The 22166-nt window shown below is 39.5% G+C and overlaps 2 protein-coding genes across 2 annotated transcripts in view; one reads left to right on the forward strand and one right to left on the reverse strand.

The window, feature by feature from the left end:
* The window catches only part of CCDC146 (coiled-coil domain containing 146), a 196170-nt gene that overhangs the window by 116700 nt on the left and 57304 nt on the right, over positions 1-22166 (reverse strand). The window lies entirely within an intron of this gene.
* FGL2 (fibrinogen-like 2) lies at positions 1471-7988 on the forward strand. Its single transcript, XM_011985460.1, has 2 exons — positions 1471-2168; positions 4346-7988. Exons 1-2 carry the CDS (start codon positions 1556-1558, stop codon positions 5050-5052), a joined length of 1320 nt encoding a protein of 439 aa, XP_011840850.1. The 5' UTR covers positions 1471-1555; the 3' UTR covers positions 5053-7988.

Raw genomic sequence — 22166 nt, forward strand, 5'->3', positions numbered from 1 at the left:
GTCTCGAACTCCTGATCTCAGGTTATCCACCTGCCTCGGCCTCCCAATGTGCTGGGATTACAGGCGTGAACCACCACGCCCAGCCAAGTGCTCCAAGTTTGCGTAACTATCATTCCTGTACGAGGGAAGACATAGGTAAATTCCTCCGCTACAGCTACAGGAATAAAGGCTCAGTAACGTTGATGATCTGTTTATACCATCAGAGGTAGATCTAGGGTTGGAAGCCAGGTCTCCTGAGTATGCGAGAATAAATACAGTCACGGAAGTGTAAAGAGAGTCTGCCAACATTTTGAGAACATGAATAGGATTTGGCTAAAATTAAGAGGATATATAGAAAAGTCACAGGAAATCAGGTTAAAGAAACAAATATGATATAGGCTACAGAGTGTTTTAAGTAATACAATAAAACATTTAGATTTTTGCCCATGTCAGTCATTTTATCAGTCATTTTGAAATTATTTTTGAAGCAAAAAAACCCTTTTTAAACAAGAAATCTTATGAGATGTCAACATGCAAAACAAATTAAAAGGAGGTGGTTTCTCTAATTGAAGCTGTTCCTCTTTCCTGACTTTAGTCTCTGAAGAGAAAGTTACAAAATGATTATCATTAGTACTGCATGTTTTGAACAAGCTGATATACCAAGTGGCCCAGAGAGCAGGTGGAGGAACCAGCGTGCAGACAGAAGCAAGAGGCCGGCCTGCCAGGGCTACCTGCAGAAAGAAAGGGCAAAGATGTTATAGGCAAGAGAAGTTCAGGACGGAGACTGGCACAGCTCAAAGATTCACATTTGAGCAGCTGTGGAAGATGACAGTACAATTGCCAAAATGTCCAAGGGCAAAGGAGGCAGCTATTGGTTTTGATGAAAGACAATGATGTCCTTTTAAATGGGTCTTAGGCACTTAGACATTTATATACACTATGCTACAAAGGAATAGAAAGTAGCACTTTTTTCTCTACCAGTTTTCTTCTCTTTTTCAAGTAGATGAAGCAAAAGTCAATTACAATAGTCAGAAAGCTGTACTTTATTATACTTAGAAACTTCTAAAAGTGCTTAAGATTTCACCTGAAAGTCCAACATGAAGAAAATACAGGCTCTCCCATGCCCCATTCTAAGAAGAAAAAAGGACCATTTTCATTTTAGTAACGTTTCTGTTCTGCAGACAGTTTGGATAACTAGCTCTTACTTCTTATCTTTAAAAACTGTTTTTCCAGTGAAGTATAATTATTTACTTCAAGCGTAAGTATACCAAATTATTTTAGAAATGTAAGACTTTTCTTATGCTTGATAAAATATAGTATGAAAGTGATTCTTGTTGACTATGTACATTTGACTATAATAATTTCAATGCATGTTATTTCTATTGAGAGTAAGTTACAGTTTTTGGCAAACTGCCTTTGATGAGGGCTATCTCCTCTTCCTGTGCGTTTCTAAAACTTGTGATGCAAACGCTCCCACCCTTTTCTGGGAACACAGAAAGCCTGACTCAGGCAGCTGCCGCTATTAAAGCAGCTCCAGTCCTGCACACTCCCTGCTGGGGTGAGCAGCACTGTAAAGATGAAGCTGGCTAACTGGTACTGGCTGAGCTCAGCTGTTCTTGCCACTTACAGTTTTTTGGTTGTGGCAAACAATGAAACAGAAGAAATTAAAGATGAAAGAGCAAAGGACATCTGCCCAGTGAGACTAGAAAGCAGAGGGAAATGCGAAGAGGCAGGGGAGTGCCCCTACCAGGTAAGCCTGCCCCCCTTGACTATTCAGCTCCCGAAGCAATTCAGCAGGATCGAGGAGGTGTTCAAAGAAGTTCAGAACCTCAAGGAAATCGTAAACAGTCTACAGAAATCTTGCCAAGACTGCAAGCTGCAGGCTGATGACAACAGAGACCCAGGCAGAAATGGACTGCTGTTACCCAGTACAGGAGCCCCGGGAGAGGTTGGTGATAACAGAGTTAGAGAATTAGAGAGTGAGGTTAACAAGCTGTCCTCTGAGCTAAAGAATGCCAAACAGGAGATCAATGTACTTCATGGTCGCCTAGAGAAACTGAATCTTGTAAATATGAACAACATAGAAAATTATGTTGACAGCAAAGTGGCAAATCTAACATTTGTTGTCAATAGTTTGGATGGCAAATGTTCAAAGTGTCCCAGCCAAGAACAAATACAGTCACGTCCAGGTATGTATAATAATGTTTTCTTATCATATGTTCATAAATGTTATATAGAGAGTATCTATAAACATTAATCTAAGTTAAATAGATGACAGATTAAGTCTTTTATTTATCAAGGTGCACAGGAAAAGTAATTATCTTCTCAAATATGACCACATAATAATATATGACCTAATTATAAAAATCATAGTTTTGTATCCACTAGAAGTCACTTTCAATTTTAAGATCTTATTTGCTAATGCCAGACCTACATGCAAGCGGAAGTAGAGAGAATTTCTTGATGTTTTAGTGCATTTAACTTGTCTCTTCAATGAGGTGTTTGAAAACAATAAAGATAAGATTCACAATTGTGCCTTGTTTGTTGGAAATCAGTTTTTCTTGTGATTGGCTCACTGCCACTTCTCATGGCTAAAGAGGTCTTTGAAAGATTTTAGCAATTAATCTGTAGTTCTTAATCCCAACTATCTGGAGAAAATGGGAGAGTTTACAGATGGAATAAAAGCAGTTTCATATGTGTGCAAACATTTTTGCTTTGAGACCTACTGGCACAAAAAATATTTTAAGGGGAGAGTTTTGGCATGCCACTAAGGGAAGGAATATATTCTTATTTCTTTCTCTTTTACCTGAAGTTAGAATTCAAGCAGATAAAAGTAGAACCCATCCTCACCATCCAAATTACTTGAATTAACTTTAATAAACACATGTGAAATTCCACAGACTTAATCGCCTACTCCGCCCATGAACTAACAGTGGCATTGGCTCCCCAAACCTTGGCTTTTCACCTGAGTCACTGGGACCACTGTTGCTGTCTCCTTATACTTGGGAAAGCCATCTCTGCATTTGGAGCTCTACTTACCGTGAATGTGAGGTTGAAGGGACAGGGCGGAGATCGCTTTCATTTAGAGACAGTATCTCAGGCATGCTCCATCCCCAGGGCATCTGCCAGTGAAGGAGGGAAGGGTCATATTTTCAAGGACCTCTGTTGCTAATAATCCTGGCAACCTGCATCTGAATGTATGTGGCACACTGCGAATCTGAGGTTCACCTCTTAGGTGACATCCATGGGTATACATTAGATTAGATGCTGCATGGCAACTTGTCATGATATGAACAAGACTCTATTATCTATTTTTCTTCTAAATATTTTGGGGGAAATAACTGAATATTCTGAGCTCTAAATATACAGGGATAGATTTGTATGCCTTAGGGTATCTCATATTAAATTTACCTTATTTGTCACACATTTTAACAAAAACTATCTGGGAGTAAATATGTCTTTGATTCATACAGAACTTTGTTACTGATTATTATGCTTATCCTCAAAATAGTCACCTGTTGTTTCTTTCTAGAAACCCAACATGTGAAATAGTGGCTACTTTCCTAGATAATACAGAATAAGAATATTGGTATATTATTGAAAAAGATATTTCTTTTTCACTTGAGCTTCTTTATATAGTTGTCAAGTAAAATAAACATGAATTTATGATCAACGCTGTCCATTAGGATTTTAACACATCATTTGGAATATATCCTATAAAACCTTCTGACAGTAGAGGCTATCAGCCCCTTTAGGTGAAAGACAATAGAAGCCTATGCTTCCTCTGTATGCATGGAATACAGTTCTGGGAGAGTAGGAATCATCTGATTTTTAGGACCAAGGAATGCAATGATTGAGAACAAAGCTTTGCTGCCAGCCAGATCTGAGTTAGTGTCCTGGCTTTGCCACTTAAAGCTTGTGTGAAGTTGGGCAAGCCACTGACCTTTATGCCTAAATATCCTCACATACAGACTGGCAGTAATGCCTACATCATAAGGTCAATGTTCAGATTCAGTATGAAAATGTTATCCAGTCTGGCAGCATGCCTAGAACATATAGGTAGGCCTCACTAAATAACACTAAATTATTAAAACTGTAATTTATTATTTTCTTATTGTTGTTTGCTGTTGATGCTGTCATTATTACTACCAACCAAGAGTATATTAGAGGTCCTTTCTGCTTCATAACATCAGGTTCTTTTTCTGAGGCCTTAACAAGCATTTGCTAAACAGGTTCAAGTAAGTTTAGTAAAGTTTCATTACTGCCATTGATTGAATTATCAAACTGCTTTTGTACATATAAAGAATTCTTCAGATGCATGGTTTCTATTAACAAGATCCAATGCCTTCCTTTTCTTCCTCTTCAGTTCAACATCTAATATATAAAGATTGCTCTGACTACTATGCAATAGGCAAAAGAAGCAGTGAGATCTACAGAGTTACACCTGATCCCAAAAATCGTAGCTTTGAAGTTTACTGTGACATGGAGACCACGGGGGGAGGCTGGACAGTGCTGCAGGCACGTCTCGATGGGAGCACCAACTTCACCAGAACATGGCAAGACTACAAAGCAGGCTTTGGAAACCTGAGAAGGGAATTTTGGCTGGGGAATGATAAAATTCATCTTCTGACCAAGAGTAAGGAAATGATTCTGAGAATAGATCTTGAAGACTTTAATGGTGTCAAACTATATGCCTTGTATGATCAGTTTTACGTGGCCAATGAGTTTCTCAAATACCGTTTACACGTTGGTAACTATAATGGCACAGCTGGAGATGCATTACGTTTCAACAAACATTACAACCATGATCTGAAGTTTTTCACCACCCCAGATAAAGACAATGATCGATATCCTTCTGGGAACTGTGGGCTGTACTACAGTTCAGGCTGGTGGTTTGACGCATGTCTTTCTGCAAACTTAAATGGCAAATATTATCACCAAAAATACAGAGGTGTCCGTAATGGGATTTTCTGGGGCACCTGGCCTGGTGTAAGTGAGGCACACCCTGGTGGCTACAAGTCCTCCTTCAAAGAGGCTAAGATGATGATCAGACCCAAGCACTTTAAGCCATAAATCACTCTGTTCATTCCTCCAGGTATTCGTTATCTAACAGGACAATTAATTCCTTCAGCATTTTAGAATATGTCTTGTTTCATATTTTTCATAGCTAAAAAATGATGTCTGACTGCTAGGTTCTTATGCTACACAGCATTTGAAATAAAGCTGAAAAACAATGCATTTTAAAGGGGTCCTTTGTTGTTATGCTGTTATCCACTGGACACTTGCAAGCAATTAGGAATATTGAGAATTATACATTAGATTTATTTATAATTCTTTTAATTTCTATTAATTGAAACATTTTCTATTGCTTGTATTACTTGCTATATTTAAAAAATAATTGTTGGCTGGGTGTGGTAGCTCACGCCTGTAATCCCAGCACTTTGGAATGTCAAGGCGGGCAGATCAGTTGAGGTCAGGAGTTTGAGGCCAGCCTGGCCAACATGTGAAACGCTGTCTCTATTAAAAATACAAAAATTAGCTGGGCATGGTGGTACATGCCTGTAATCCTAGCTATTCGGGAGGCTGAGGCAGGAGAATCACTTGAACCTGAGAGGAAGAGGTTGCAGTGAGCCAAGACTGAGCCACTGCACTCCAGTCTGGGTGACAGAGCGAAACTCTGTCTCAAACAAAAAAATAATAAATTTTATTCAGTAGGCTAGATTCTACACTAAGTTATCTGTATTTGGGCCATGATTTAAGCTCATCTGAAGGTATATCACCCTTTTCAGGCTATAATTATTTGGGTAATCTTCATTCTGAGATAAACTTTATTCAGCATTTACTTTGCAACAGAACAACCCTACAGCATTTTAGTTCCCAGACTAAGGGAACTAATACATATATAATTAAACTTGTTCATCTATCATTCATGAAATGTAAAATAATTATCATTTAAGCCGTTTAAAAATGTGGTAGCATAATGTCACATTATGCTACATTCAGAAAGCAATGTAACTGTGAAGACCAGGTTTAAAGGTAATTCATTTACAGTTTATAACTCCTTAGATGTTTGATGTTGAAAACTGCTTTAACATGAAAATTATCTTCCTCTGCTCTGTGTAAACAATAGCTTTTAATTTAAGATTGCTCACTACTGCACTAGACTACTGGTAGGTTTTATTGTTTGTTTTTTGTTTTTTTCTGGCGGGTTAGGGGTATGTGGGGAATGAAGCATTTACTTATAGGCTATAATACTCTGAGGCCAATTTTATATCCAAAGCAATAATATCATTAAGTGATTCACTTCATAGAAGGCTAAGTTTTCCTAGGACAAATAGAAAACATGAATTTTGAAATATATAGAACAGTAGTTCAAATACTATATATTTCAACCCTGACTGGTAGATTGCTTATTTTACTATTAGAAATTAAAAGAGAGATTTTTACCCAAACGGAAATATCTGCAATTTTTATAATTCATTCAGTAATTCTGGAATGCTATATATAATATTTAAAAGACTTTTTAAATGTGTTTAATTTCATCATTGTAAAAAAGGGATCATCTCAGAGAGAACAGCAATATTCTTCATATTTTAAAAATGCTCTACAGTAACATTTGAAGTAATTCGCTGTAGTGTATGCCAGTCCTAGAAATAAATTTTTAAGTTTCTGATGTCTGTTTCTAATACACTAACCAAGTTTTCAAAATATATTTACAAAGATGCATCTTTACCCATTATTTTAAAATGATTAAGGAGGATCATTGCTTCAGGTAACAAGCTAATTTTTCAAATATTAGGCCCTTACAGAGCTATTTAGTCAAAAAGAGATATTCCTTTAAAATATATAACCCAAAGCTTTCAGTTAAACATGATATATCACAAATGCTATTAAAATGTTAAAGCAAGAGGAATGCAAATAGCATTAAATGATGACCAAAATGTAAAATATTGTAGATTTCAAAAGCTGTGTATCTATTAGGTGGGATACCAAATGTAAATGATGTAACTAATGTTGTTTTTTCACTTTTTGCTTTTTAAAAAAGACTAAAAACGTTTTGATATTTTACAATGTATTTGTTTCAGATAAGGTCGTTTTCATTTAGTATATATAATTAATGTGTGTATAAGTTTAAGTAAATTCCTGTAAGTAAAAATGGATTTATCACAAAATACAGTTCTAAAGAAAGGTATATATGCTCATATCCAGAGTGTCCATTGATTTAATGGGAACTAGGTATAACTTCAGGAGAATTTTGCACCTAATTCACTAATCTATGTAAATATCCAAAAGCTTGTTCTATCTTTCCGCATTATTTCAAGGGATCATTTTATTTTTCATTCTACTTTCACAGTACTTTTCTAGTAAATTCTGTAACACAGAAATTCCGTCTTGGAATCATTTCATGTTACCAATAATTCTAGACTTCTATAACATTTAACATGTTGATGGAAATAGCTATCTGCTAGAGTCTTTTGCCTTAACTATTCACTAACATATGCTAATGTTCACAAATATGGATTGACTTACAAACATTAGAATCTTGTCTTGGTTCCATTTTGATGGCTAATATTTGTTATCTTAATTAAGACTGTATTTCTGATGTTATCATTCCTTGAAAATATTGACTAAAACTGGGTCCTTAGAAATTCCAGGTGGAGCTGATTTACCGATGACTGAGGGAAAAAATCAAATTTTACTGATAATAGTAATGCTCCAAATCAATTAATGACACATCTGTTCAATAAATAAAGAGCTTAAATATACAAAACATAAGAAATATCTGAGCAACAAAATTTGCGGTCTTTACTTTTGAATAGCTACTCAAGAAAAGGTTTTAAAGGTAAAAGTTATGAGTAATGTCATCACAATAAGCTCTCGTTTAAAATTCTTTTCTTTTATGTATAATTAGGTTTATGTTTCATGTCTTTTTAAAATCTTATAAAAGATTTAATTATCACATCTATTCTTCAATTTGGAAACATTAAATATTTTTGGTTGTAAAATAATATTTATGTACTTGTGTCTGAAAAGTTGTAAAATGCTTACCTAAGCTAAACAATATCTGTGACTCCCAAGACTTTAATGAGTACTATTTCATTAACAAGAAGTCAGAGGCAAATAGAGGAACACCATTATCTTACTTCTCTCTAGAATACTGTTGAAACATTTGAAATACAAAAGTTTCGGTTTCATTTTGTGGCATTCAACTTCCTCTCCTCTTTTTCCGTTATTAGTGTTGCTGCTCTGGTTAGCCCTCATCATATCCTCAGGACAACACAAACACATCTGAATAGTCTGCACCTCTGGTTTCAGTCTATTCCAGTCCAACTTTCATCCCTACCAGGGGGATTGTTCAGAAGTACAATTCTGATCATGTTATTGTCCCACTTAAAACTTTCAACAATGCCTTATTTTCCATAAGATAAAATCTGGCAAATAAGTCCCTTCATGAACTGATTTTTACTACTTATACTTCTGCCATACTAAATGCCTTGTTGTACTCAAACAAACCATGTTTTCTAATGTCTTCACTGCCTTTAGTATACTGTTTCCTTGGTCTAGATAAAATGCCATCCTCTTTCTTCACTGGGTTTTGTCTTATCACCCATGATTAACAGCGGGAACTCAGGAGCTGGCCTTCCTGGTTTGAATTTCAGTTCCACTATTTGCAAGCTGTATGATCCTGGGCAAGTCACTTAATGTTCTTCGGTTCCTTCAATTATAAAATAGGACTAGTAATAGAATCTGCCTGATAGAGTTATTGAGAGGATTAAACAATATATATAAAGCACCTAGAACACATAAATATATTTTAAAGATCATCATCACCAGCTGGGTGTAGTGGCGCATGCCTGTAATCCCAGCACTTTGGGAGGTCAAGGTGGGCGGATCATGTGAGATCAGGAATTCAAGATCAGCCTGGCCAACATGGTGAAACCCCATCTCTACTAAAAACACAAAAATTAGCCAAGTGTGGTGGCTCACGCCTGTAGTCCTAGCTACTCAGGAAACAGGCAGGAGAATTGCTTGAACCTGGGAGACAGAGGTTGCAGTGAGCCAAGATTGTGCCACTGCACTCCAACCTGGGTGACAGATACAAAAAATCATCCTCAATTTTTTTTTTTTTTTTTTTTGAGACGGAGTCTCGCTGTGTTTCACCGTGTTAGCCAGGATGGTCTCGATCTCCTGACCTTGTGATCCGCCCGCCTCGGCCTCCCAAAGTGTTGGGATTACAGGCGTGAGCCACCGCACCCGGCCCTAAATAGTTATCTCTTATTGGCAGAGTTCTCTGATGACAGTAGGTGGGGTCTTGGCACCTCGCCTTGATGCTATGCCAGCCTATATATTCCTTATTATCTATTATTCAATATTGTCTAAGTTCTATCCTGAAATCAATCTGTTTGAATAGGAGTAAAGGAAATTTGAGATATGAGTATTGTTATTCAAAGTGATTAATAATATGTTGCCACAGAGAAAGAGTTGTAGTCTAAAGAGGCCACAGTTATGACTGGGAAAGTAGTGGGTAGGGTCAAATCTGAGGATCTGAGAGATTGTGAACATAGGTGAGAAGCAATCACAGCCAGGGAGAATATGGCAAGACAAGATCAAATACAGTAAGTCTTCACTTCACGCTGTTGATAGGTTCTCGGAAACAGCGACGTTAAAACAACATACCATGTAAGAAAACCAATTTTACCATAAGCTAACTGACAAACAAGAATGAAGTTCCTATGGCATACAATATGTTGTTTTTGCTTAAAGTTGCTGTTTCCAAGAACCTATCCATGATGTTAAGTGAGGACTTACTGTATACCATAGGACTGGGAACATAACAGTGGCAAATTTTTAGAAGGGCTCCTAGGAACATGCCTGTGGGGACATGTCACACAGAGCCATATTGCTGTGCCTGCCCAATAGTGATTGTTCCAGCCTACTGAATTCCTGAAGAAAAAAGCACTATTTTTCATACTACTTATACTATAATTTTGAAATTAATTTTAATATAAAATGCATGAATCCTTTAATTTTTTAAGAAGCTACAGATTAAAATAAAGACTCCTTCACAAACCACTTCAATTTCAATCCTGTCCCTCTCCCCAGAGGTAACAAGCCGAGGTGGCCAATTCCCAACTTCAATTTCATTCTGTGCATTTCCAGATCACAATGTCTACTAAGTCTTAATTTTGCCAGGTCTCTTTTGCTGATTGACTGGAAAGAGGTGGAAATGAGAGGAAATGGGTATACTTTGAAAACCTGGAATATCCCGAGTTCCCAAACATGACTGGGCCCTCCTTGCTTTCTGAAGTAGTCCCTCCCCTGACATTGATAAGGATGTCCTCTTGCAGGAGGGCACTGCTGCTTTCTTTCCTGGGGGAACACTCCAAATTCTCCCTTAGGCTCCTTCATCCCACTCATCAGCATCTCCAGATGTGCCATCAGGACATGCCCCAATATCAATCCTAAAGTCTAATGGAAAGAGAAGGCTTTGCACAACTTTGCTAACTTATATCAGCAGAAGGCCGGACAAGACATGTAGAGAGAGACTGAGGTTGCTAAGAAGAAACAATTTTAGATGTGACTGAATTTGCTGGTATAGGTATATTTACCCCAAATTATAGATTAAATAGGCTATCTTGAGAAGACATGTTTGAGTCTAATAGTTTGCTTGCTTAGTTAATACAAACCTACATTCAATAGCAGCTCATGGTAAGTCAAATTGAGAAGCCAGAAATGTTTTAGAACTCAGACTTACGGAGATGGAAATGCTGGGGTAAAGTTAGCCTTAGTTCATTCATCGAGTGCACACCACGTGTCAGTCTTCTAGGAGGCTGCAGATTCATCAGTGACCAACATAGATAAAAAATCTTACACTCGTGCAGTGGGTAGTAGAGACAAATACATGGTAAATATTTATCAGAGGAGACAAATACATGATAAATACCATTAAACATTAATAAGGGAGTGCTAGAAAAGGGGGTGCTGTTTCATATAGGGCAGTCAGAAGAGGCCTGTCTGTGGAGGTGAAATCTGAACTCATAAAGATATGAGTGCGCAAGCCAGGCAGATGTCTGGGGTAAGTGTGTTTCAAACAAAGGGAATATTAGGTGCAAAAGCCCCAAGTCTGGGAGAGTGGATACCATGTTTGAAGGTCAGCAAAGGCTCTGGGGTGGTGAGGAGATGAGATCAGAGACAGCTTGGGTGGTTGGGGATGAACAAGGGATGGGAGTGGTATACCGGATCACCTAGGCCTTTAAGCCATGGTAAGGACTGTGCCTTTTATTCTGAGTAGATAAGAGCCATTTAGGGTTTTGAGCAGAGGAAAGACATGATCTCAACCAGTTTTAAAGGAGTCACTTTTGTAGCCAAGTAGTAATAGTCTGTAGGGAAACAAGGATTGAAGCAAGGATATCAGTTTGATAATGTTTGCAATATTCTTGGTAAGTGATGATGAAAGCATGATGAAAGGTTGCAGTGAGATACATCTATTTTGAAGGTAGAGGTGACAAAATTTGCTGATCAAAGGTCAGTCAGTGGTGGATACTAACAATTAGAGGCATTACAGAAAACTACAAGATTTTAGTCTGAGCAACTGTGAAGGATGGAGCTGCCATGAACAGAATGGGGAAATCTGCAGGGGAAGCCTGTCTGGAAAGTGTGTGAGGAGTGGGGTGGGAGGCTGGAATCCGAAGTTTTGAATATTGTAAGTTCAAAGATATCCAAGTGGATGTAGGCATTTGAATATTACTCTGAAGATCAGGAAAGACATCTAGGGCTCAGAAACACATTTGAGAAATGCTGGAATGCAGATGGTAATGAATCCATGGGACTAGATAACCTAGTAAATAAGTATGTGCAGCAGACTTTTACAGAAACAGCCCTGGCACAAGCTGGCCTTGTAGAAGTTGGAGATGAGGAGGCACCCAGTTGCATCCCACCCATCCACCCTGTAATGATGTCATTTGAGAGGTACCAGTGACACTTTATGGAGAAGGCAGATATTCATTCCCATTGCAATAGATACTTATTTTAGATTATGTTAGATATAGATTTGCTTTTCCTTGCTTCTGCCAGCAACAGTATTTTTGTGGAGTTACTGGATGTCTTAAAAAATCATCATGGTATTACACAATGGTATTCTACAAAATTTTTCTTTTGACTTAGGAAGACACTTGACAGTGAAATGAGGGGGTGATGACTGATTGAAGCCTCAAATACTGCATCTTCTTGGAGATACTACCTTATAAGAGTGGGGTGTTGTGATGTAACTACAGTGCGTGTGTACGTACTTGTGCATATGTAGATACACATATGCATATAGCAAAAGAAAATGAACTAGGCCACAGATCGAAAAACTTTTCATTTGTTAGCAGTGTGCTGCCCAAGTTTGAGGAATCATTTGTGGTCATTTAAATTCATTAGAGTACTAGTTTGCTAGGATTATAAACCTTTAGTTGGGCAGAGACTAGTTTTACTCCCCTTTTCCTTATTTTAGAGACACTAATGATCTTTTTAAAAATTGTGGGTACATAGTAGGTATACATATTTATGGGCTACATGAGATTTTGATAGAGGCATGCAATGCATAATAATCACACCAGGGTAACTGGGGTGATAAAAGAAAAACTTCATCTGAATTAAATTTAAAGCAGTTTAATTGAGCAATGAACAATTTGCGAATCAGGCAGCCCCCAGAATCACAGCAGATTCACAGAGACTCCAGGGGTACCTCGTGGTCAGAACAAATTTATAGACAAAAAAGGTAAAGTGACGTATAGAAATCGGAAGTGAGCTACAGAAACTAGTACTCTAAGACTGGTTACAGCTCTGCATTTGCCTTATTTTGAACGCAGTTTGAACACTCAGCATCTATGAGTGGTTGAAGTATGGCCGCTGGGATTGGCCAACACTCAGCTATTGTTACGGGTCCATACTATTGTTAGGTATACGTCAAATGTAGATTATAAAAATTCAGTTCTAGAGGATTCATTAAAAGGCCATTTAGTCAAGCAAGTAGATTCTTCCTCTAGCTCATTTTTTAAATTTATTTACTTTTATATGGTTTGGTTTATGGGGACCCTGGGTAAGAAGCATAGTCTAAACTCTTGGCATTATCCTCCCAATAGTCGTAATAATAGTCTCCCTGGTGTGCTGTATTCTCTCAAAGGTTTTAAATGCTTGCATGCAGCCATCTCTAGAACGTCAAATGGTCTATCTTCAACTGGAATGACAGATGCTGAAAAATGGGTGACCATGAGGGCACCGTAACCTATGAATGACATGCTGAGACCAGAAACCCAAAATGATGGTAACTGAGAATGGTGCTAAGGCCCTAAGTTTTGGTCACACTCTCACCTAAGTGAGAACCTGGCCAAAAAGGGGGAATTTTTTAAAACAAAATGGAAGGCCATTATTTTGGACTGAGCTTATATACTAGGCCCCAACAAACCAAACCAAACTAAAATGGAGTCATTTGTGCCAAATGTGACATAATCAAACTAAGGCTTTAAGAAAACACATAGATCCTAGAACAGACCAGGTTTTGTTTCTTCTCCTGTAAACAGGATGTTCCAGCATAAGGAGGTACCCTCTACTCAGTCCTTATTCCCTCCTTGCAAAACCTACTGTTCTGCTTCCCAGTGGGTTTCAAAACTATATAAGCACATTTATGATAGTCATAGTAACATCTATGACTAAGGTTTTGGTCAATCTCTCAAAAGTGAGAAAATGACCAAAAGGGGGGAATTGTTAAAGCAAACTAAATATGGCCTGAGAAGGACTCCATACTTCTACATTTGAGTCCTTGTGGATAAACACTAACCTAGCTTAACAGACAAAACTGAAAACCTAACTTAATAGTATGCACCTGTAACAATAGCCGAGTGTTGGCCAATCCCAACAGCCATACTTCAATCACTCAGACTGCTGAGTGTTCAAATTGAATTCAAATAAGACAAACAGTGAGCTGTAACCAATCTTGCTGTTTATGTTACCTCACTTCCAATTCCTATACATCACTTTATCTTTTTTGTCTATAAATTTGTTCTGACCCCACAAGGCACCCCTGGAGTCTCCGTGAATCTGCTGTGATTTTGGGGGCTGCCCGATTCGTGAGTTGTTCATTGCTCAATTAAACTCCTTTAAATTTAATTCAGATGAAGTATTTATCAGGCACATTCATCCCCTCAAGCATTTATCCTTTGTGTTACAAACAATCCAATTATACTCTTTTAGTTATTTTAAGGTGTACAATTAAATTATTTTTGACTGTAGTCCCCATTGTAGGTCTCATTTTTATTTTGTACTCATTAACCATCCTTACTTACCCCCTGCCCTCCCCACTACCCTTTCCAGCCTCTTGTAAACATCCTTCTACTTGCTATTTCCATGATTTCAATTATTTTAATTTTTATCTCCCATAAATAAGTGAGAACATGCAAAGTTTGTCTTTCTATGCCTGGCTTATTTCACTTAACATAATGACCTCCAGTTCCATCCATGTTGTTGCAAATGATGGGATCTCATTCTTTTTTATGGCTGTATAGTACTCCATAGTGTATATGTACTACATTTGCTTTATTCATTCATCTGTTGGACGCTTAGGTTGTATCCAAACCTGGGCTATTGTGAATAGTGCTACAATAAACATGGGAGTGCAGATATATCTTTGATATACTGATTTCCTTTCTTTTGGGTATATACCCAGCAGTGGAATTGCTTGGTCATATGGTAGCTCTATCTTTAGTTTCTTGAGGAACCTGGAAACTGTTCTCCATAGTGGTTATACTAATTTACATTCCCACCAACAGTGTATGAGGCTTCCCTTTTCTTCATATCCTCACAGCATTTGTTATTACCTGTTGTTTGGATAAAAGCCATTTAAACCCAGGATGAGATGATATCTCATTGGAGTTTTGACTTGCACATCTCTCATCAATAGATTCTTAATTATTTCAATCTCTCTGTTAAATTTATCTGATAGAATTCCAAGTTCCATCTCTGTGTCATCTTGAATTTCCTTAAAACAGCTATTCTGAATTGTCTGTCTGAAAGGTTACATGTCTCTGTTTCTTTAGGATTGGTCCCTGGTACTTTATTTAGTTCATTTGGTGAGGTCATGTTTTCCTGGATGGTCTTGACACTTGTGGATGTCTGTCTGTAACTAGACATTGAAGAGTTAGGCATTTATTGTAGTCTTTGCAGTCTGGGCTTGTTTGTACCTGTCCTTCTTGGGAAGGTTTTCCAGATATTTGAAACAGAACTTGGGTATTGTGATCTAAGCCATATCTGCTTTAGGAGCACCTCAAGAACAGAAACACTGTGGTTCTTGCAGACTCACTGAGATACTACCTTGATTGTCTTGGATAAGATCTGGAAGAATTCTCAGGATTATGAGGAAGAAATTATTGTTTTCTTCTTTTACTTTCTCCCAAACAAATGAAGTGTCTTTCTATATTCTGAGCCACCTAGAACAGAACACAAGGGTGTTCACAAGCATCCCTGTGCCTAACACCACTGGGAATGCACTGGGTCTTACCCAAAGCCCACTGTGACCACTACCTGACTACCACCTATGTTCTGTCAAGGCCCTAGGTCTCTACAAACAGAAGACGGTAAAACCAGCCAGGTTTGTGTTCTTCCTTCAGGGCAGTGAGTTCCCCAGGCCCTGGGTGGGTGGGTCCAGGGGTACTGTCCAGGAGCCAGGGACTACAGTCAAAAACCTTAGAAGTCTACCTGGTGTTCTTCTCTACAGAGGCTGAGCTGGCATGCAAATCATGAGATGCTGTCCTTCCTACTCTTCCCTTCCCTTTCCATAGGCAGAGGAGCCTCACCCCATGGCCACCACCATCACAGGTCCGTGAGGAGTACTGTCAGGCTACCACGGATGTTCCCTGAAGGCCCCAAATCTCTTCAGTCAGCTTGTGCTCAATACTGCCTGGCTTGGGAGTCACCTTTCATGGCAGGCGGCTCCTCTCTGGCTCAGGACAGGTCCAGAAATGCCACCCAAGAACCAAGGCCTGGAATTGGGGACCCCAAGAGCCTGCTTGTTGCTCTCCTCACCTGTGGCCAAGCTGGTACCTGAAGCCAGCAAGTCTCACAGTCTCACTGAAGGTCCATGGTGTACTACCTGGGTATCACTGCTGGTTATTCAAGGCCCAGAGGCTCTTTAGTCAGCAGGCAAGGTCCTGCCAAGCCTCAGTCCTTCCCTTCAAGGCAGCAGTTTCTCTTCTGGCCCAGGGTATGTCTAGAAATGTCATCCAGGAGCTAGGGCCTGGAAAGAGGGCCATGCAACTCTGACTGCTGCCCCATCCTACTGTGGCTGAGCTGGTATCTAAGATGCAAGACTAAGTCCTCTTTGTTCTTCCCTCTCATCTCCTCAAGTGGAAGGAAAGGGTCTCTTCTGGAGCCACAAGCCATGCAGCCTGGGCTTGAGGGAGGAGTGGTGCAAGCACTCCCTTAGCCACCCTGGCTGGTGTCTCAGTAGGTCACATGCCCCACAAGTCCCCTGGCTCTGAGCCCAGTTCAGCACTAGGACTCACCCAAGGGTTGCAGTCCTTGTGGCCTAGACTGCCTTTCAAGTTTCTGTACGGCCCCAGAGCACTTTAGCCTGTGGTGGCAAGGCTTGCTGGAGCTCAAGTTCCAACCACTGGGATGTGTAACTCCCCTCTGGCTGGGCTGCTTTAAATACTCCCTTCTTGGGCAGGTGTCAGCTGAGTTCAGCCTGGTTTTGCTTTCTGTTGTGACAGACTGAGTTCAATCCAATGTCTCACCATCCCTGTAATCTCCCCCTCTTTCAAGTGTACAGATTCTCTCTCTGTGCCACGTGGCCGCTGCTCGGGGGTTGGGGAGGGGTGGTATTGGTGATTCAAGACTGTCTTTCCTATTCTCTCAGTGCCTCTTTCAGCAATATGAAGTTAAAACCAGGTACTGCGAGAACTCATCTGATTGGGGTAATTATGAAGGTTTCCTTTTTGTAGAGAGTTGTTACATTGACATCCCTGTCGGGGAAACTATTGGTGGAGCCTTCTATTTGGCAATCTTGTTCCACCCTTCAACATTAATGATCTTAAAACTTAGTCTTTCATAAATGTTTTCAAAAAGTTATCCAAGTTAGAAGTAACCTATATCTCATATTTTTAATAGCTTTCAAAGTCTTAACATGGAATGGCTACAAATGAATCTGGCAATTTTCACTAAATGTTAGGTCCAGCTGCAGATTGAAGTGAATGTAACTCTGTATATGGGTAGGTTTCCCTTGTGGATGCGGCACATACATGCTTACACATGTTATTTCATGTTATTTATAACATAATTGCTATAATATGTAACATATAACGTGTGCCCACCAAAAGAAAGTAGATATGCAGCTCTTACATGGAGTCAAAAGTCAGTACAGGCCAGGTGCGGTGGCTCATGCCTGTAACCTCAGCACTTTAGGAGGCCGAGGTGGGCGGATCACCTGAGGTCAGGAGTTCGAGACCAGCCTGGCCAATATGGTGAAACCCTGTCTCTACTAAAAATACAAAAATTAGCTGGGTGTGGTGGCATGCACCTGTAGTCCCAGCTACTCATGAGGCTGAGGCAGGAGAACTGCTTGAACCTGGGAGGCAGAGGTTGCAGTGAGCTGAAATTGCACCACTGTACTGCAGCCTGGCGACAGAGCGAGACTCTGTCTCAAAAAAAAAAAAAGTCAGGTCAGTACAACAAAAATCGGTATGGGCCAATAACTAGCTAGTTTTAAGCAATGTTATATAAAATAACTTGCCGTAATAAAATTTTAATTTAATTCCCCTACAACAAATTCTGTTATCAGTGCTGCTGTTATTCCTTTAATTGTTCCTTCTTTACTGCCTTTCTTCTTTTCCACACTCTCACAGAATGGTTTCTCTTCACCTATTCAGACTTTGCTCTTTCTACTTCTTGACAAATTCTCTATCAGGTCAGCAGCCAGCCTGCTGTCCCCATGCCCATATCCAATCCTGCCTCTGCATCTTTACTCATCTCAATTCTCAGAGGTAAATAAATTAAAATCATACTCTGGCTAACTGGTGCTCTGCATCTTCTTAGACATAGCATGGTCTCTCAAGATCGGTATTATCTTATTAGTCATGTCACAAAGAAATCTACACTAATCTCTGAGAATAGATACTCTTTTTGTTATTGTTGTTGTTTGGTTTTGAGACAGGGTCTCACTTTGTTGCCCAGGCTGGGGTGCAGTGGTGTGAACACAGCTCATTGCAGCCTTGACCTCCTAGATTCAAGCGATATTCCTGCCTCAGCCTCCTGAGTAGCTGGGACTACAGCCATGTGCCACCATGGTCGACTAATTTTTTATAGAGATGGGGTCTCCCTGTATTGCCCAGGCTGATCTCGAACTCCTAGGCTTAAGCAATCTGCTCATGTTGGCCTCCTAATGTATTGGGATTATAGGCATGAGCCACTGCACCTGGCCTATACTCTCCTTTTAAAATGAAATAATCACATTTCAAAATACACACGCAAGACTTTGTCTTACCTCCTCAAAATAACTGATATTACTATTGGAATCCAATGAATATTTACCATTTGCTTACTCGGTGCATGAATAGCATGGTGCTATATGCATAGTATTTTGAGTAAGATTTTTTCAAAGTAATAACTTTCTAAGCTCTCAATCTGAGAGTTTCATCTCTGGTTTTCAACATTTTCTCTGAGTAATTAAGGGGAATGATACTGTTTATGATGAATTGCTTCTCTATTACAAAAGACCCCCTTTATACAAAGTGCAGCATACCTGTGAACACATAAGATCTGCTTGGTTTTTATCTCTGAAAATTGGCTTGCTTTAGGTATTAGTCTGTTCTCACGCTGCTAATACATATCAGAGACTGGGTAATTTATAAAGGAAAGAGGTTTAACTGACTCACAGTTCCACATGGCTGGGGAGACCTCACAATCATGGAAGATGAAAGAAGAGCAAAGGGACTTCTTACATGGCGGCAGGCAAGAGAGCGCTTGTGCAGGGTACTCCCATTTATAAAACCATCAGATCTTATGGGACTGATTCACTGCCACGAGAACAGCAGGGGAAAGACCACCCCCCACCCCGACCACCACCAGATTCAATTACCTCCCACCAGGTTCCTCCTGCCAAATGTGGGAATTATGGGAGCCACAGCTGAAGATGAGATTTAGGTGGGGTCACAGCCAAACCCTACCACTTTCCCATTTTCTACAAGAGGCAAGCAATCTGTGCTCATGTTTAAAAGTTTATCAAAGGGTCCACAAAATTATTTGCTTGTATTTCTGTCCCATTCGGTAATGTAATATCATATTTTTTTCCAGTGACTCTAACCTGTTTTAATTTTATTTAGAGATTCTTGTTTCTGCATACTAATAATGATAAACAGCTGTCACTTGCTGAGCGCCAACTATGTGCTGGACACTTCCCTAGGAGCATTTCCAGTGTCATCTCTGTTTGCTATGATTAATGCTGGAATAAGGAGGCAATGCTTTATGCTCACTAAAAGTCTTCCCTGGGGGAGCGGGGGGAAGCCTCTGTTATCTACAAACTGTTTATCACTTGTAGATAATTATCCATTTTCAGCTGTCCTGACCTTCTTGGTCAGGAAGTGGACTAATTTTCCATGGGTAATAGATACATATAGTAAACTTCAGTTTCATCCCCCTTAGACTTTCTGTGTGAATCCAGGAAGTGGAAAATGATTCCAGTTGTATCTCTGCTTAAGGTAAAACATCTCTTTCTGTATTTTATCAAAACAACTATACGATATTTTGCTAACAGGAGATATTTCAAAAATTAATATATCTCCAAGTGTGTTAATGTCCCTACTTAACCTAGTGGTTAAAAATTATCTTCTTCCTGCAGCTAAGTCAAAATTTACAACAACCCTGACAGAAAGGGCAAACAAGTTTCTATGCTCTCCAAACACTATTTTACTCCCATGGTTACATGGCAGAATTTGCTGAACAAATTCTGCTTAAGTACAAAGACTTTGTGAGTTCTTTGGAAGCCAAAGACTTTTTGTGTAAACAGCAAAGTCCTTATTTTCATTTGTTAGATAAAATAATTCTTTCAGAATGTGTCATTTACAAGTAAATTGTGTTGCTGACGGTGACTTTTAAATTTCTGTCCTATATGGAATAAACTTATTTAACCTGATCAAGCCAACTATTAGAAACCTAGAAAGGCCCTGATATCATGGATAACTATGAAAGTTGGATAGGAAAGACCAATACTTTCATGATGAAAGCAGGGTTGGTATTTAACATTCTGAGTTGCTAGAGTCAAGACCCTACTGTGTCCCCAGAGGCCCTAAGCTCCTGCAGACGTATTTTCAAAACACTGAAGAAAGGGGTTGGGAAAGAAGCCAGCAGAATGTATAATGTGTGAAACACTATTTAGCTGGAACAGTTCTGCTTTTATTCCGTATCATGAGGTTTCATTTCTAATTTCACTTGAAGCAAAGTATTTTTTATCTTTCAAAAAATATTTGAAAATCATTGCCTCCCTATCACATATCCCTTTGAGGGCTCAGCTGGCAAAATAAAACTGGAAGAGATGTATGATGGTTCTAAACATTTAAATCACGAGAACTTAGGTTGGCTTGATATAGGAAACACATTCAGAAATCCAGAATAAATTTCTTAAGTTTGCTTTAAAATAGTGATGCAGTAATGTGATTATTTTAGCAAGGGGCTTTACTAATTACTAGGTATATTTGCTCTTTTGAAAAATCTTAGCATAACTATATGCAAAACAGTGAGCTAAGAGTTCACAAGGAGCATCAAAAAGAATACTATGTGCTTCCTGCTCTCAGTGTTCCTAAAGCTACTACAAATTAGCTTGAAAAACAGGAAAGAAAATAAGTGACATGAAGTCAGAGCAAGCACTATGCAGAGAGGATGCAGAAGCAGAAGTGATCACATTTTGTCAGGAAGGGAGATGCTTCGGGAGAAAAGATGAGATCTCAGCTATCCTTGAAAGATAGGTAGAATTCTGAAGCACAGACACGGTAAAGCAAGCACTCCTGGCCTGGGTGCAGGATGAGCAAAGACATCAGCAGGGTGGAAAATCAGGCGCTAGTTAAGAAAACAATAATACGTCTAATTTGGCTGGAGAACGGGAGAAAAATGATGGATCAGATTGTAGAGGGATTTGACTATGAGGTCAAGATGGTGACACTTAATCCTTATAATAAGGCAGAGAAAAAGTCAAGAGTATCTACAGTCTCCCTCTGCCACCTATTAATTGCTCAGTTCTGTGTCTGTACTTATGAGGTGATGATGGGATACTGGGTGGGAAGAAAAAGTAGAAGGAACTCTGAAGACTGCTTTCCAAAATAATGAAATGGCCAAAGAGATCAAGGAGAAGATGGACAAAGATACAGAGAAGAAATACACAGCCTGAGGGTGGGAAGGCCTGTTTCTGAGGAGATTTTAAAAGAGGGAAGAAAGAGGTGTGGGAGAGGTTGCTGTGATGAGGAATTTGGGGAAGTTTTGCTGCTTGATATGCTGTGGAAGTCATGCCTCCATTTCCTGAAGGAGACTTCAGCACAGCCATATTGCTTTCCAAGGCTTCGTTTCCTTTAGGCTGTGTTGAGATGGGTTTTAAGGTTGGAGGGAGAAGGTTCGGTTTTATTCAGTTCACGAATTATCTGTACAGAGCAGGGGTTTCTCCGGTGGTTCCTTAAGGTGGGGGGCCTGGGAGTGGTGGGGTTGGTGGCGATGATAGGGTGAAGGGGAGAACAAGGAGCCTTCACTTTACATCCCTCACCTCTATATCCACCACATCCGAATTTTTTTCTACTTTGAGACAGGGTCTGGCCTTGCCACCCAGGCTAGAGTGCAGAGGTCTGATCTCAGCTCACGCAATCTCTGCCTCCCAGGCTCAAGTCATCCCACCTCGGCCTCCCTAGTATCTGAGACTACAGGTGTGCACCACCATGCCATCTGTAGTCTTTTTTTCTTTTTCTTTTTTTTTTGGTAGTTTTTTGTTTGTTTGTTTTGGGTAGAGATGGAGTCTCACTGTGCTGCCCAGGCTGGTCTCAAACTCCTGAGCTCAAGCCATCCACCTGCCTTGGCCTCCCAAAGTGCTGGGATTACAAGCCCGAGCCACCACGTCTGGCCTCGAATCCATTTTATGTATAGTGCTTCTGTGTAAGACTGCCACGGGGAAAAAGTGA

Source organism: Mandrillus leucophaeus, unplaced genomic scaffold, assembly GCF_000951045.1.
Source record: "Mandrillus leucophaeus isolate KB7577 unplaced genomic scaffold, Mleu.le_1.0 Scaffold284, whole genome shotgun sequence".
In the NCBI taxonomy this organism is placed as follows: Eukaryota; Metazoa; Chordata; class Mammalia; order Primates; family Cercopithecidae; genus Mandrillus; species Mandrillus leucophaeus.

Bases quoted from the DNA above. Each gene is read 5' to 3' on its own strand.
- FGL2 (XM_011985460.1), top strand. From the start codon at position 1,556: ATGAAGCTGGCTAACTGGTACTGGCTGAGCTCAGCTGTTCTTGCCACT. The intron at 2,169-4,345 runs GTATGTATAATA...CTTCCTCTTCAG, and splicing joins ACAAATACAGTCACGTCCAG to TTCAACATCTAATATATAAA.